Source organism: Nesoenas mayeri (genome assembly GCF_963082525.1).
Source record: "Nesoenas mayeri genome assembly, chromosome: 10".
NCBI classification, from domain to species: domain Eukaryota; kingdom Metazoa; phylum Chordata; class Aves; order Columbiformes; family Columbidae; genus Nesoenas; species Nesoenas mayeri.
The window spans coordinates 4,818,627-4,831,216 of NC_137560.1; the positions used below are offsets into that span (position 1 = coordinate 4,818,627).

A 12,590-nucleotide genomic window follows, 5' to 3' on the forward strand; every position below is an offset into this window, starting at 1 on the left:
CTTTGCTTGATATTAGGAAAACTGGCATTGCCAGGAAGATATTCTAGGAGTGAGGAAAATCGTCTGACTGCAGAAATGCTGCCTTGCTGTTCCGCCCAGATTAACTCTTCAGCAAAAAGTGATGGAGGAGAAGGTGCCCGCAGCATCCTGGGACTCTGGCACATTGCAGGAGGCTGCAGAAATGCTCCTCAAAGGCACCAAAGCTCCTGTGTCCCCTCTGAGGCCGAGACTCTGACCCACTGATTTTACCCATGTCACACCAACTTGGAGTAATTAAATTGACTTCAGTGAAATTCTGGCTGCATTTAACAGTGCAGCCAAAAGCAGGCTCTGGATTATGCCTGTCTCACTTCAGAGCTTATGAGAAGAGAGAAAATACACAAACTTCTTTCCTCACACTGGTGGAAGCAAGTAGAAATGTTTCTTACATGCAAAGAGGAAAGCAAAATCTGCCCCGCCAAAGCACGTACTGCATTTCTGTGTGTTTGCATAACTGTATTATTCCCCTGTAGGTGAGTTGTAATAGGAAAATGAAAATGAAGGGAAAAAAAAGAGAGAGGGAGCAATAGCATTGGAACGATCTGCTTGGTTATAGTGGTACACCCCTCGGTGGAGGCTCTTGTTTTGCTTCAGTTTAAACATGTGCCTATATGATTTATCTAAAATGAAACAGGCTTGGTTTAAATCCAAATAAGGGTGTGTTTACCTCATCAAAAGAGAGTAAGTAATGGCAGCTCATTTACTCCTTGTCAATCAGGTTTGCAAAGATGGTTTAAAAGGGAACATTTTCAGCAGCATGAAGCATAAACTTTACTGCAGTTCAGTTGATGAGAGGTCAACCGCTTGGGATGACCTGGCCCTTTCTGCAGACCTACAGCAGAGGTTTCCTTAGGTGAATGAGACCAACGAACAAAGATGCTGGAAAGCAAGAGGGCACAGCATGGTCTGGAGAAGCTGCAGGTGGCTCTGAGAGAGGTGCCAGGCTGGCAGTGCGAGGGGGAAGAGGAGAAAACGGAGATGTTTGAGGGGGAAAAAAGCCTCCCTTCCTCTCTGGCAGAGTATGGACGTATCCTGAGCATCTGCTCCCTGCTGCACCTGGCAGATGTCTGCCAGATGTGCCGTTATTTGGACCCTCCAGACATTCCTCCTTCACAGCTCCTGGCAGTGGGCCCTGCGTTCACCAGGCTGGATATCCAACCGCTCGGGTCACGGAGCAATCCCCACCGTTGTTGTGCGCTCCCAAAGGCAGCCCAGGTGTTCCATCAAATGTCCAAAGTTAAGTTGCCTCTTTCTCCTGATCCTTAGACATCTTAAGAATTTGGTTTTGTGACAAACATATCTTAATTCCTCTGCTCATTTCTTGCATGCAGGTGCTATCACTAGCAGCTTTCTGCCAGGAACCCACCACACTCTCGAACATAAATATTTTCAAGCCACCTGAGCCTTTCAGTTTCTTATTTTGGAGGATCTTTTTTTTGAGAGCAGTCATTACCATACCTTGCACAAAGATCTACCCAGTCCCGAAGTGTTCCTACCCATAAAGTGTTTGGTTTTGTTGTTGTTTTGTTTTGCTTTGTTTTCCTTAAACAGAAAACAAGAGAAGGAATTGGGCACTGCTCACCAGGGTTAACTCCCACAATAAGAAAAACTACCCAATTTTATTTTAGCATTCAAGATGTTTCCTGTGTGTTTCTACCACCTTGTGCTCAGTGGTTAACTTTAAAATCTCAGCAGGAAAAAAAGCTGGCCTTCTATTGCATAAGGCTTATTGCACCGTAAACACACTTGGCTGTGACACCTTGAGTCAGTGGGGTAACAGCTAAGCCTTTGGAGTTTGGAAACAGTGAATGGTGCCCAAAATGGGCAGTGACCCCAGCTGTGCCCAGGAGGAGGTGATGGGCACAGGCCAGGCTGTGCTTCTGCACTCATTCCAAGCTTTTATTATGCTATAACATTACCTAAAGGAGGGTGAAGCGGTGAGGAAGCCAGACGAGCTCCCCTGCTGATGGGGGGAGGCCCCCTGGGTGCAAAGCAGGGGCACATTCACAGCATCTTTGTGGAGCTGCTTAGGAATCACAGTGGTCCAAATAAGAGAGGCATCGGGTCCTGTTCAGCCTTTGATGTGTTTTAGAAATTAATTCTACCCATGGTGGAGAAACGAGCATCACAGTTTCTGTGCCTTTGACTCCATACTTGCCCAATGATGTAACCTATGGCAACAGCTGATCACATTTTTCTACCAGATTGGCAACTTCTTTTTCAAGCAGCATGGCAAAGTTGCCCAAGTATTACTGTCTCACAACTGCTTATGGCAGTTGAACTTGCTGCGACATCTTCCTCCTTCCACCATGCAGTCCGTTGGTATGTGAGCAGCTTGTCCCATGGATGTGCTTATCCTCTGGATGATGCCAGGGAACATGGGTTTTGTTCCCTGTCAGCGAATGGAGAACCACTTAAAGCAGGAACTGCAACAGGAAAAAGGCATTGGTGGCTCTTGACTGCGGACTTGCACTTCTCACGTCAACCTTCTGGTTTTTCTGTGCTGGCGTGGCCTACAATACCCTCCATTCTGGAAAGTGGGAACCACCACACCGCATCTGTGATTTTGTCCCCATGTGTGGCTTATGTTAGGTGTCCTTTGCATGGCACTCACTGTGTTAACGACTTCTGACACCTCCTGACTTCCAGCAGTCCTGAGACAGGGAGCCAGCTGCCAGGGACGTGTGCGCGGCGGTGCAGTTTCTGCTGCGCTTTCACTTGGGCTGCATGAGGGTTCGTTTGTTAGTTTGCTGATATTGTGTCCAGCTGTGGCCCCTCAGTTCCAGCAGGACAGGGAACTGCTGCAGAGAGTCCAGCGCAGCCACCAAGATGCTGGAGGGAGTGGAGCATCTCCCGTGTGAGGAAAGGCTGAGGGAGCTGGGGCGCTGGAGCTGGACAAGAGGACACTGAGGGGGGACTCATTCCTGGGGATCAATATGGAAAGGGGCAGTGTCAGGAGGATGGAGCCAGGCTCTTCTGGTGACAACCAGTGACAGGACAAGGGGCAATGGGTGCAAACTGGAACACAGGAGGTTCCACTGAAAGGTGAGAAGAAACTTGTTGGAGGTGAGGGTGTCAGAGCCTGGCCCAGGCTGCCCAGGGGGGTTGTGGAGTCTCCTTCTGTGCAGACATTCCAACCCGCCTGGACACCTTCCTGTGTAACCTCATCTGGGTGTTCCTGCTCCATGGGGGATTGCACTGGATGAGCTTTCCAGGGCCCTTCCAACCCCTGACATCCTGTGACTCTCTGAATTTCCGGCGCCGCGGCTGACAGACGCTGCCGTGACAGACGCGGCCGTGACAGACGCTGCCGTGACAGACGGCGCCGTTACAGTCGCTGTTCGGCCCCGCCCAGCGGACTCGTTCCCGCGGGCGCGGCCGCCGCCGCCCAGCAGGGGCCGCTCTCCTCCCTCGCCCCCGCCCCCGCCCGTCGCGGTGCATGCTGGGAGTTGCAGTCCGGCGGGCGGAGCGCCCCGCGGGGCGGCGGCGGGGCCGAACTACCGTGCCCAGCGTGCCGCGGGGCGCCGGGCCGGCCGTGCTTTTTGAATGATTTCACTGCGGTCGGCGCCCGGGCTGAGTTCCGCAGCGGCGGCGGCGCGGCGTGAGGGGCTCTGCGGCGCAGCGCAGCGGGCGCCTCGCCCGTTGATGGCAGCCCGAGCGGGCTCTGCCATGGCCGCCCGCGGGCCGCGCCGCTGCTAGGAGCGGCACACGGGCTGCGCGTTCGCCTTTTCGCCCGCCCGCCTCAGCCGGGGGCCGTCGACATGTCGCTGGCCATGGAGGAAGAGGAGTACGCCAGGCTGGTGATGGAGTCGGAGCCCGAGTGGCTGCGGAGCGAGATCAAGCGGCTCTTCCAGGAGCTGGGCGAGACCACCCGGGAGAAGATCCAGGCGGCGGAGTACGGGTTGGCCGTGCTGGAGGAGAAGCAGCAGCTGAAGCAGCAGTACGAGGAGCTGGAGCTGGAATACGAGACCATCCGCAGCGAGATGGAGCAGCTGAAGGAGGTGAGGCGGCGGCAGGTGCCTGCCCCGCGGGGCGGCCCGCGCCCGGCGCGAAGGGCGGGCGGACAAAGGCGGCCCAGGGAGGCAGCGGGCAGACAGATGGGCGGCTCGGAGCCCGGGGATGGTGGGCTGAGGGGCCGCGGCGCTGCTGCGAGGCCGTCGGAGGGCGAACCTCCCCCCGCCCTCCCGCAGAATTTGGAGGAGAGCGCCCAGGCCTCGCTCTTGCTCCGGACTGCGAGGTTAAACCCACCGGGAAAGGAAAGGGGAGAAAAAAGAAAAAAAGAAAAAGGCTTTTGTGCCCCTGACCGCTCTCCTGTGCCACGGAGACGTGGGGGAGCACCGCGTCAATGCTCTGCTTTCTCTTCCCGGCCCGTTTCGCCGCGGGCCGCACCGGGCGCGGAGCCGCTCGGCCGCCCGGCGGGGAGCGGGGACCCGGGACCCGGGACCCGGGCGGGGCAGGGCCCGGGGGAGCGCCGGGGCTCGGCGGGCCCGGGCGCCTCTTTGGCGGCTGCCACATCCCTGCTGTTGTGCGGAGGGAGAGATCTTGCGTTGGTGTTAATGGCTTCCTTCATGCCGAGCAGCACGACAATCATATAGCGGGCTTTAGTTCACACAGCTTTGGTTTGATGCAGCTCCCTGTTGTTGGATTATTATTATTATTATTATTATTATTATTATTATTGTTATTATATTTCAGATCTAATCTGTACAGGGGACTAAGGTTTGTCGGAAGAAATACTATTTTCTTAGGTCAACTGTCACATACATCATAGAATCATTTCATTTGGACAAGACCCTCAGGGTCATTGAGTCCAACCATAGCCCAACTCTAGCACTAACCCATGTCCCTAAGACCCTCATCTATGTGCCTTTTAAATGCTTCCAGGGATGGTGACTCCACCACTGCCCTGGGCAGCCTGTTCCAATGCCTGACAACCCTTTCTGGGAAGCATTTTTTCCTAATACCATTCTCGTGCAAGATCTTCTCCAGTCTAGAAAACAGGAAAAGTGCTGCCTCAGGAAGAGTCCGTGCATGGAGTGGCACTCCCTTGCCAGAATATGTAGACACATGGCTGGCTTTCCTTATGAGAGCACAGCTCATCCCCTGCCAGTCTGCTGCTTAGCATGTCCCATGGGAACTTGTTTGTCTGCCTGTACCTTTGGTTATTCTGGTGATTGTTTCTGCGCAGGCAAACCCCGTGCTTATTTTCAAGTGATTTAGGCCTTGTCTTGATTGCAAAAGATTTTATACAGCCTAAGAGGTGAATATATGTGGGTTTAGTTGACGGGTGCAAACTGTATCTTTTGGGTTTTTGGTTTAAACTCATTCAGTTGGAAATGGATTTCAAGTAAGTCAAAATACCTGGTTTCAAATGGGAAGTAAACAAACTGCTACAAATTCAGCTGAATCTGTCAACGCCCTCACTTCCTGCATCCTGTGTTTCTTTTGGTCTTGTAAATAAAACTTTATTCTGCTTTTATTATGTTAAAGAAGCATAAAGAAAAGAGGTTAATTACTTTGAATTACATGACTATAAACTTGTTAACTAAATATGCAAGCTGAACTGATGAACTGCTCTAACTAAAGCCACTTGAGACAAAGGTGGTTACAGCAGCATACAGTAGCAGAGATGCTACATGAGAGTCAAGGGTAGAGGAGCCTTGAAAAGAAGGTGAGCGCAATAGAACTTGTGCTAAAGGCAAAGAGAAGTCAGTAAACCCGTTTGGTAGGTGGGATGGGGAATGTGGCATTGAGAGGTGAAGGGAGTGGCCCAGCATCTTTGAGCAAGCCGGTGCCTGACCCACGGGAGGGAGCCTGGTTGCCTCCGTCACAAGCAGCGCTTTATTCACTGGGCTGTGCTTTGAACACTTGGGCATTACATACGTTGGCTTTTTGATGGAAAAAGGCTTGAAGACAACTTCTTTTCATTCTTTTAGGCCTGTATAACTTCAGAAGCTTGTAAAAGATTTGAAAAAAAATTAAAATGGCAGGATCAGCAATGATTCATTCCTTTTTGCTTTTAACTTTCTGAAGGATTTCCTTTGTGTGTGCGTGTCCCGTTGTAATTAAGTCAAAACCTGGGAGGCATACAGTTTTGGGAACAGCTTGAGTACTCTGCTAGTTAACCTACGCAGGGAAAAAGCATTGCTCCTCTAGCTTGCTTGTGATGCTGTGGAGGAATCTGGTCTGCATTATATCTTGTAAACCTCTAGCAAATGCATGAAGCATGCTTCAGAGGAGGAGTTTATCAGCTTTGCTGTTTATGCAACTTGCTTTTCCCAGGCTTGGCTGGAGGAGCCTTGCATGCAAGACTTGCTACACGTCATGCTCCAACCTACAGGGACTCCACCTTGGGTTACCTGCGGTTGTTCTTGGGAAAGACATGGGGTTGATGGTGGCATGTCTGACTAGAACAGGAGCGCTTTCCATCTCTTGCTCCTTAACTGTGACATCTTGCAGCCTTTTAAAATACAGCAATTCTAGTCTCTCTAAATAATCTTGTGTTGTTCGCTCTACTACATCTGGAGACTTCAGTAGCACAAGGCCATGTTATGCTGAGTGCTGTGCAGGCACACGGCCAAGCTTTCTGTCCTGCTGGGCGTTGTAGGTTTGGATATACTTTAATTTGTTTAATGTTATGAGGCACCCCATATCACGGCCCTGTTCATACTGTAGTTAAATGGGCTCTGAGCATGGGAACTTTGTAACATATTTTGTTGAAAGTACAGGCTTTTCTGCTACAGTTGCCAGATCTTCCATAGATTTCTGGCCAGGTTCTCCTACCTGACCCCATCCTTGGCTGTGGCAGAATTTCATAGCCTTCACCTCCACAGTTTTATCCCTTTGGTAAACACAGATGGCATCCTCAGAGCTGTACCCATTTTGTAAAGCTGTTTGTGTGCAGCCAGTATTTGCAGTTCAAGTCCTACTGGTGAAACTGGGCAGCTGTCCTGCCCTTGCACTGAGGCTCCACACCAGCCTGACTTTAGTCAGGGTCCTTGATATATTGTCGAGTCTTCCCTGAGCTTGTCCTTTTACCTGTTTGCATGCTGTTTTGATCTCATATGTTTTATGGTAATTTGTGCTTCATTTCTTCTGTCACATTCATTTGAGAGAACTAATTTTAAATACCAACTGTCTCCCAGGTAAACTAATTTGTTATCTTGAGTCCCACCTTTGCTTTTGTAAAAAGGAATTGATTTCAAACTTTTAAACACTGTAGATAAATAAGTTTTCCCTAGTTCAGAGCAATAAGCTACTGGTTTTCTTGTAGTGAAATACTGCATCACATTGTATACATATAAGTTTTATTGTTATTTTTTTTTCCCCTCTAGGAGGTGAAGTAATAAGGATTTGTTTCTGTAGGCTGTGTTCAACTAGTAAGTCACCGTGTGAGCCTTTGTCTGTGATGGTGCTAATTGTAGAAATTATAGGGCTGCCTACCTGCTGGAGCCGGGATTTCTGTAGTTACAGGGAAGATAACGTAGGATCAGCTCTTTGTGTGCTCCAGCTCACAGAAGTGATTGTCTGAGATTCAGTTATTGGCATTCCTGATGATTAGCAGAGGAAAGTGTCGTGGAATATTAGACTGGAAAAGGGGTTATCTGCCTCATTCAGTACTTTCACGCTGCTTTTGATACGTCAGATTTCTAACTATTAGCTCGGTTATGAAACCGGCTGCTGTCCAAAGCTCCTTTCTGGTTAGGTGGTTATGTTGTATTGGTGATGGTCTACTTGCCTTGAAGTCCCTTGGAAAGCACGGGCATTATATGATGAATAATTTATTTCTATAATAATGTAAAAGTATGCAAGTAGATTGTGGCTGTCCTTAAAGTCTAAAAGCATGTGTCAGTACAGCACAATTAATGTGATGTATATGTTGTTTAAGGGAGGTGAGGGGAGCTTACAATGAAGGGTGGCATTGCTCTGTACATGCCTCTGCATTTCTCTGTAGGGTGGCAGTGACTCTTGTTTCTGTTTTTTGCCTTTAAGGATCACGTATTGACTTTATGCCATGATATGAATTCTCTGTAGAGGATTCCCGGGTAGGCTTGGAAACTGTATTTGAAGGAAAGATTCAAACAGCACCTTGCTGCTTAATTTCCCATTAAGCTAAGGGGCGGTGGACTATGCAACTGAGGTGATACATGCCCAGGTGTAATATTTATTCTGCTTAGTGGACTGTACAGTATCTGTGGTCACTAGTGGAAGTTTTGCTTTGCTTAATTCACTTACATATGTAACGATTATTTGGATATGTGATACTTTATCCAGATTGGTTTAATGCTTTAACTGTGCACCTTCAAAAGTGGAGGAGAAATTGTTCCCTTTCCTGTATGCCTTATATAATGCTGCATACCTTATAAACAGACATATAAGCTGGTTACTGAAGTAGCAGTGATTTTCCTCACTGGATGTATCCATTTTCAAAGCCTTTTACCAATTATGCTGTTGTACTGCTATGCTCATTTTGTGTGTTAGAATATAAGGACAAAGAGGGAAGAAATGGCCAGCCTATAGTCACCTAATAAGTCAGAAGTAGGCTGGGATTAAATCCTCTGTGCTCATAGTTCAGTGCTGGATTGGCCAGGTCTTTCTATTTAACGGTGGTAAATAATGATGTTCCGTAGTAATACCTCTAAGGCCTCAGATACACCTCTGCAGTTTCCTACCAGATATTCAGGTGTCACATTGATTGCTGCTGAAAGGGAAGGACTGTAATGACACTTGAGATTACCTCTACCCTTCCCGTGCTGTTAAAACCAAAGGTTTAGCACATGAAGTAAAGGAATTATTTTGTGTTGGGTTATTTTGTTTGGTTTGTTTTGATTTCTTTTTGGTTTTAGACAAAACTCAATTCTGGTTATATGAATGTAAATCCAGAATAAGAAAAGTACAATTACAAATTGATGTTGGGGAACTGATACCAGTTTTGCACATACTAATGGAAAATAGTTATAGTGCTGTGAACCTGCCTTGTGGATTTAATAGTGATTGTTACTTGGACTCCAACACCTGCCACACTTGGAATGTAAGAAGAGAACAGAATTGCTGTCTCTAGTGTAAAATCAGACTGAAAACTGCAGTTGGGGTAAGCAAAATATTCCCACGTAAACTAAGCTTCTTATATTTTGATAAGTTATAGTTGGTTTACATTGAGAGTAGAGCCACCTGTAATTTAATCTGTTCTCTACAGTGGTATAAAGACACTTAATACAGGGTTTTGGAAAAGCTACTTTTCTTACATATCCTTATTCTGGAAAAAGCAAAGCCCGAAGAGCTGAACATTCCAGTTTTTCCTGCTGTACTAGAAATAGTAATCTCTAAGGCTTCGTGTTGCTAACTTCATTTTCTTTGCCACTATTGCTTGAACTGCCTTTCTTAAAAATCAGAAATAATAACATTCTCAAAGTGATGATTTCATATTATTTTATTGTAAAATTGCCAAGTTTTCTTCTTGGGCTTTTCTGATAAAATTCACTATACCTTGTGTAATAGAACATCTATAAATATTTGGCTCAACAGTAAGGACCTTTAGGTGGAATTATTAAAAAACCTCTATGTTTCCGGACGAGTGGTTTTCCCTAAGGTGCTGTCGTCTGAGCTGAGAGCTGGGTCTTGCTGAAATGGGGTGTTTCATTTTTGTTTTGTGATGCTTGTTTTTGCCTTGGCCCAGAGTGAGGCCTGTCCCTGACCTTCCAGCAAACATTACATTATTTGTCTCTAATTTTCTACATTAGATTAAACCCAAGGTTTCATGAAAGAAAAGTTTGGCAGCAGTAGTTCCATTTGCTACGTATTTTTCCTCTGGAAGTGTGGCAGCACTGAGTGTTTGCTGTCCTGGTGGAGGGGATACAGGCAACTGCACTATGGAACAGAAACAGATTTTCCTCTTTATTCTTTTACTTTGTTGTTGGTTTTGGTTTTTTAGTTGTTGTTTTATTGTTAACAGATCCTTTTTGGTTTTGAATTAGGTCTTTTCCCCAATTTGGTTCACAGACATGCTGTATGTGGTTGTGCAGGTACCACCTCACCAGCAGCGTGCTACAGCAACAGCAAACAGGTGATGAGAAGAGCATCTTAAGCAAGTTTTGCTGCTCAGTTTGATGGTGGCAACAGCATCACCGTCAGGCTGGAGGGTATGGTGAGGATCTGTACTGGGATGTAGTCTCTCTTGCAGCGCTTTTTGTCTTTACTCAGATAAGCTGTTCATATTAGAGACTTACATTGGGCATCCTTCAGTGCTCAGTCCGGGCTGAGGGCACTGCAGAGCTGAGGCTCTGTGGGTGGGATGGAGGGGCTGCCGGGGCATTCAGAAAACATGGCGAAGGGCTCAGCAGCTGGGGCAGGAGCGCACAGAATCCCAGCATGTCAGGAATCGGAAGGGACCTGGAAAGCTCACCCAGTGCAATCCCCCCGTGGAGCAGGAACACCCAGATGAGGTTACACAGGAAGGTGTCCAGGCAGGTTGGAATGTCTGCACAGAAGGAGACTCCACAACTCCCTGGGCAGCCTGGGCCAGGCTCTGCCACAGAACCTCCTGTGTTCCAGTTTGCACCCATTGCCCCTTGTCCTGTCACTGGTTGTCACCAGAAGAGCCTGGCTCCATCCTCCTGACACTCCCCCTTTCCATATTGATCCCTAGCAATGAGTCCCCCCTCAGTGTCCTCTTGTCCAGCTCCAGAGCCCCAGCTCCCTCAGCCTTTCCTCACACAGGAGATGCTCCACTCCCTTCAGCATCTTGGTGGCTCAAGCCACAGAGCAGCACAAGAAACACCAGTTCAAGCACCTCATGCTGCAGCCTCTCTCTGCAGATGCTGCAGGGCAGCCTTCTTCAAAGCGGTATTGCTGGGGGTTTCTAGTGGGCACCGCTGCGTGGGTGACGGCTGCGTGTTCCCACAGCCCTGAAGCAGAAGCTTGTGCAGCCCCTGGTGTGGCAGAGGTCCCGCTTGGAAACTGAAGGTCTCAAACCTACAGTCATTGGTGTTTTGTCACATGGGAGTTTTCATGCAGCTCTACTAGGGTGATAACTGCAGTTTACTCATTTCAAATTACGATTCTCGCTTGCCATTTCAGCATCTGCTGAAACAAACTCAGTCGTTTCAGGGATGTTAATACTTCATTTATCTCTTTGAATTTAGGACCATTTTTCTTTGAATGTGAAAGAAAATTATAATGACTTGGAAAATTGCCTGGTTTCCCTAAAAAGGGGCGAGTGGGTGGGAATAGCAGTTTCTGGGTCTGCGTGCTGCCCCGGAGTTAATGGATTCACCATTTCCTCTTTCACTCTACTGTATGTGAAGTTGTGACTAATCTGTAGCAGCGTGGGGCCACAAGATGACTTCCAGAGTGTGATGCATCCTCCAGGCATTCATTCGCTTGCTTTCTCTGCTTTTGGCAGACTGCGGAGAATTGTTTGTTCAGATCTGGTAACCCAGCAACAGAGGAATATAATGTGGGTTTGAAATATGATCCACAAAACCTTAGCAGAGGGAAGTGACATAAATAAACTTTGCCATCCAAATGAATGCAGGACCATCCATTTCAGAGAATAGCTGAAGTTTTAACTGTAATCGCTGCAGAGCTGCTCCTTTTTTTCTCATTTTCCCCTTCCTCTAGCTCTTGTCTGTCTTCTTTCCGCCTCCTGCTTTCCTTCCCCTCCTCTCTTGCCATCTGTTTTCCCTACTCTGACTGAAATACAGCCCAGGCAGGGGAGTCTGACTCCACACCCCCCGTGTGCCAGGCTCACCCCCCACACAGGCATCGCTTTGGAGAGGGCAAATGGCACCTGAAGGTTGCAGACTACCTGAAGAATCTGCTAAAGGCTGCGGTCTGGCTTGCCCATGAACCAGCGGGATTTGGCACTGTGGCTCTGGGGAAGCAGGGACCCATGTCACATGTAGAGGGTCCTTTACACAGAAAACCGTTTGGCTCTGGGGTCTGTGTGTCTGCTCATGGGCCTCAGTGGGAATCTTTGGCCCAGAGATAGTTGGAGCAACCTGGGGGTCCTGGGACAGCAGGGTGACCATGAGCCAGCACTGGGCCCTTGTGGCCAGGAAGCCAATGATACCTGGGGTGGGTTAGAAGGGGGTGGTCAGTAGGTCAGAGAGGTTCTCCTGCCCCTCTGCTCTGCCCTGGGGAGACCACACCTGGAATATTGTGTCCAGTTGTGGCCCCTCAGTTCCAGCAGAACAGGGAACTGCTGGAGAGAGTCCAGCGCAGCCAAGATGCTGCAGGGAGTGGAGCATCTCCCGTGTGAGGAAAGGCTGAGGGAGCTGGGGCTCTGGAGCTGGACAAGAGGACACTGAGGGGGGACTCATTCCTGGGGATCAATATGGAAAGGGGGAGTGTCAGGAGGATGGAGCCAGGCTCTTCTGGTGACAACCAGTGACAGGACAAGGGGCAATGGGTGCAAACTGGAACACAGGAGGTTCCACTGAAAGATGAGAAAAACTTGTTCCTGGTGAGGATGGCAGAGCCTGGCCCAGGCTGCCCAGGGGGTTGTGGAGTCTCCTTCTGTGCAGACATTCCAACCCGCCTGGACACCTTCC

The 12,590-nt window shown here is 48.7% G+C and overlaps 1 protein-coding gene across 2 annotated transcripts in view; it reads left to right on the forward strand.

Annotated features, from left to right (window-relative positions):
* Nucleotides 1-3,800: 3,800 nt before the first annotated feature.
* BICD2 (BICD cargo adaptor 2) overlaps nucleotides 3,801-12,590 on the forward strand; it is a gene marked incomplete at both ends in the record, with an annotated part of 88,698 nt that continues 79,908 nt past the window's right edge. For both annotated transcript variants that reach the window (XM_080350634.1, XM_080350633.1), the window contains one exon: nucleotides 3,801-4,040. In XM_080350634.1, coding sequence (XP_080206760.1) covers nucleotides 3,801-4,040 — 240 coding nt within the window. The remainder of the gene's footprint in view (nucleotides 4,041-12,590) is intronic.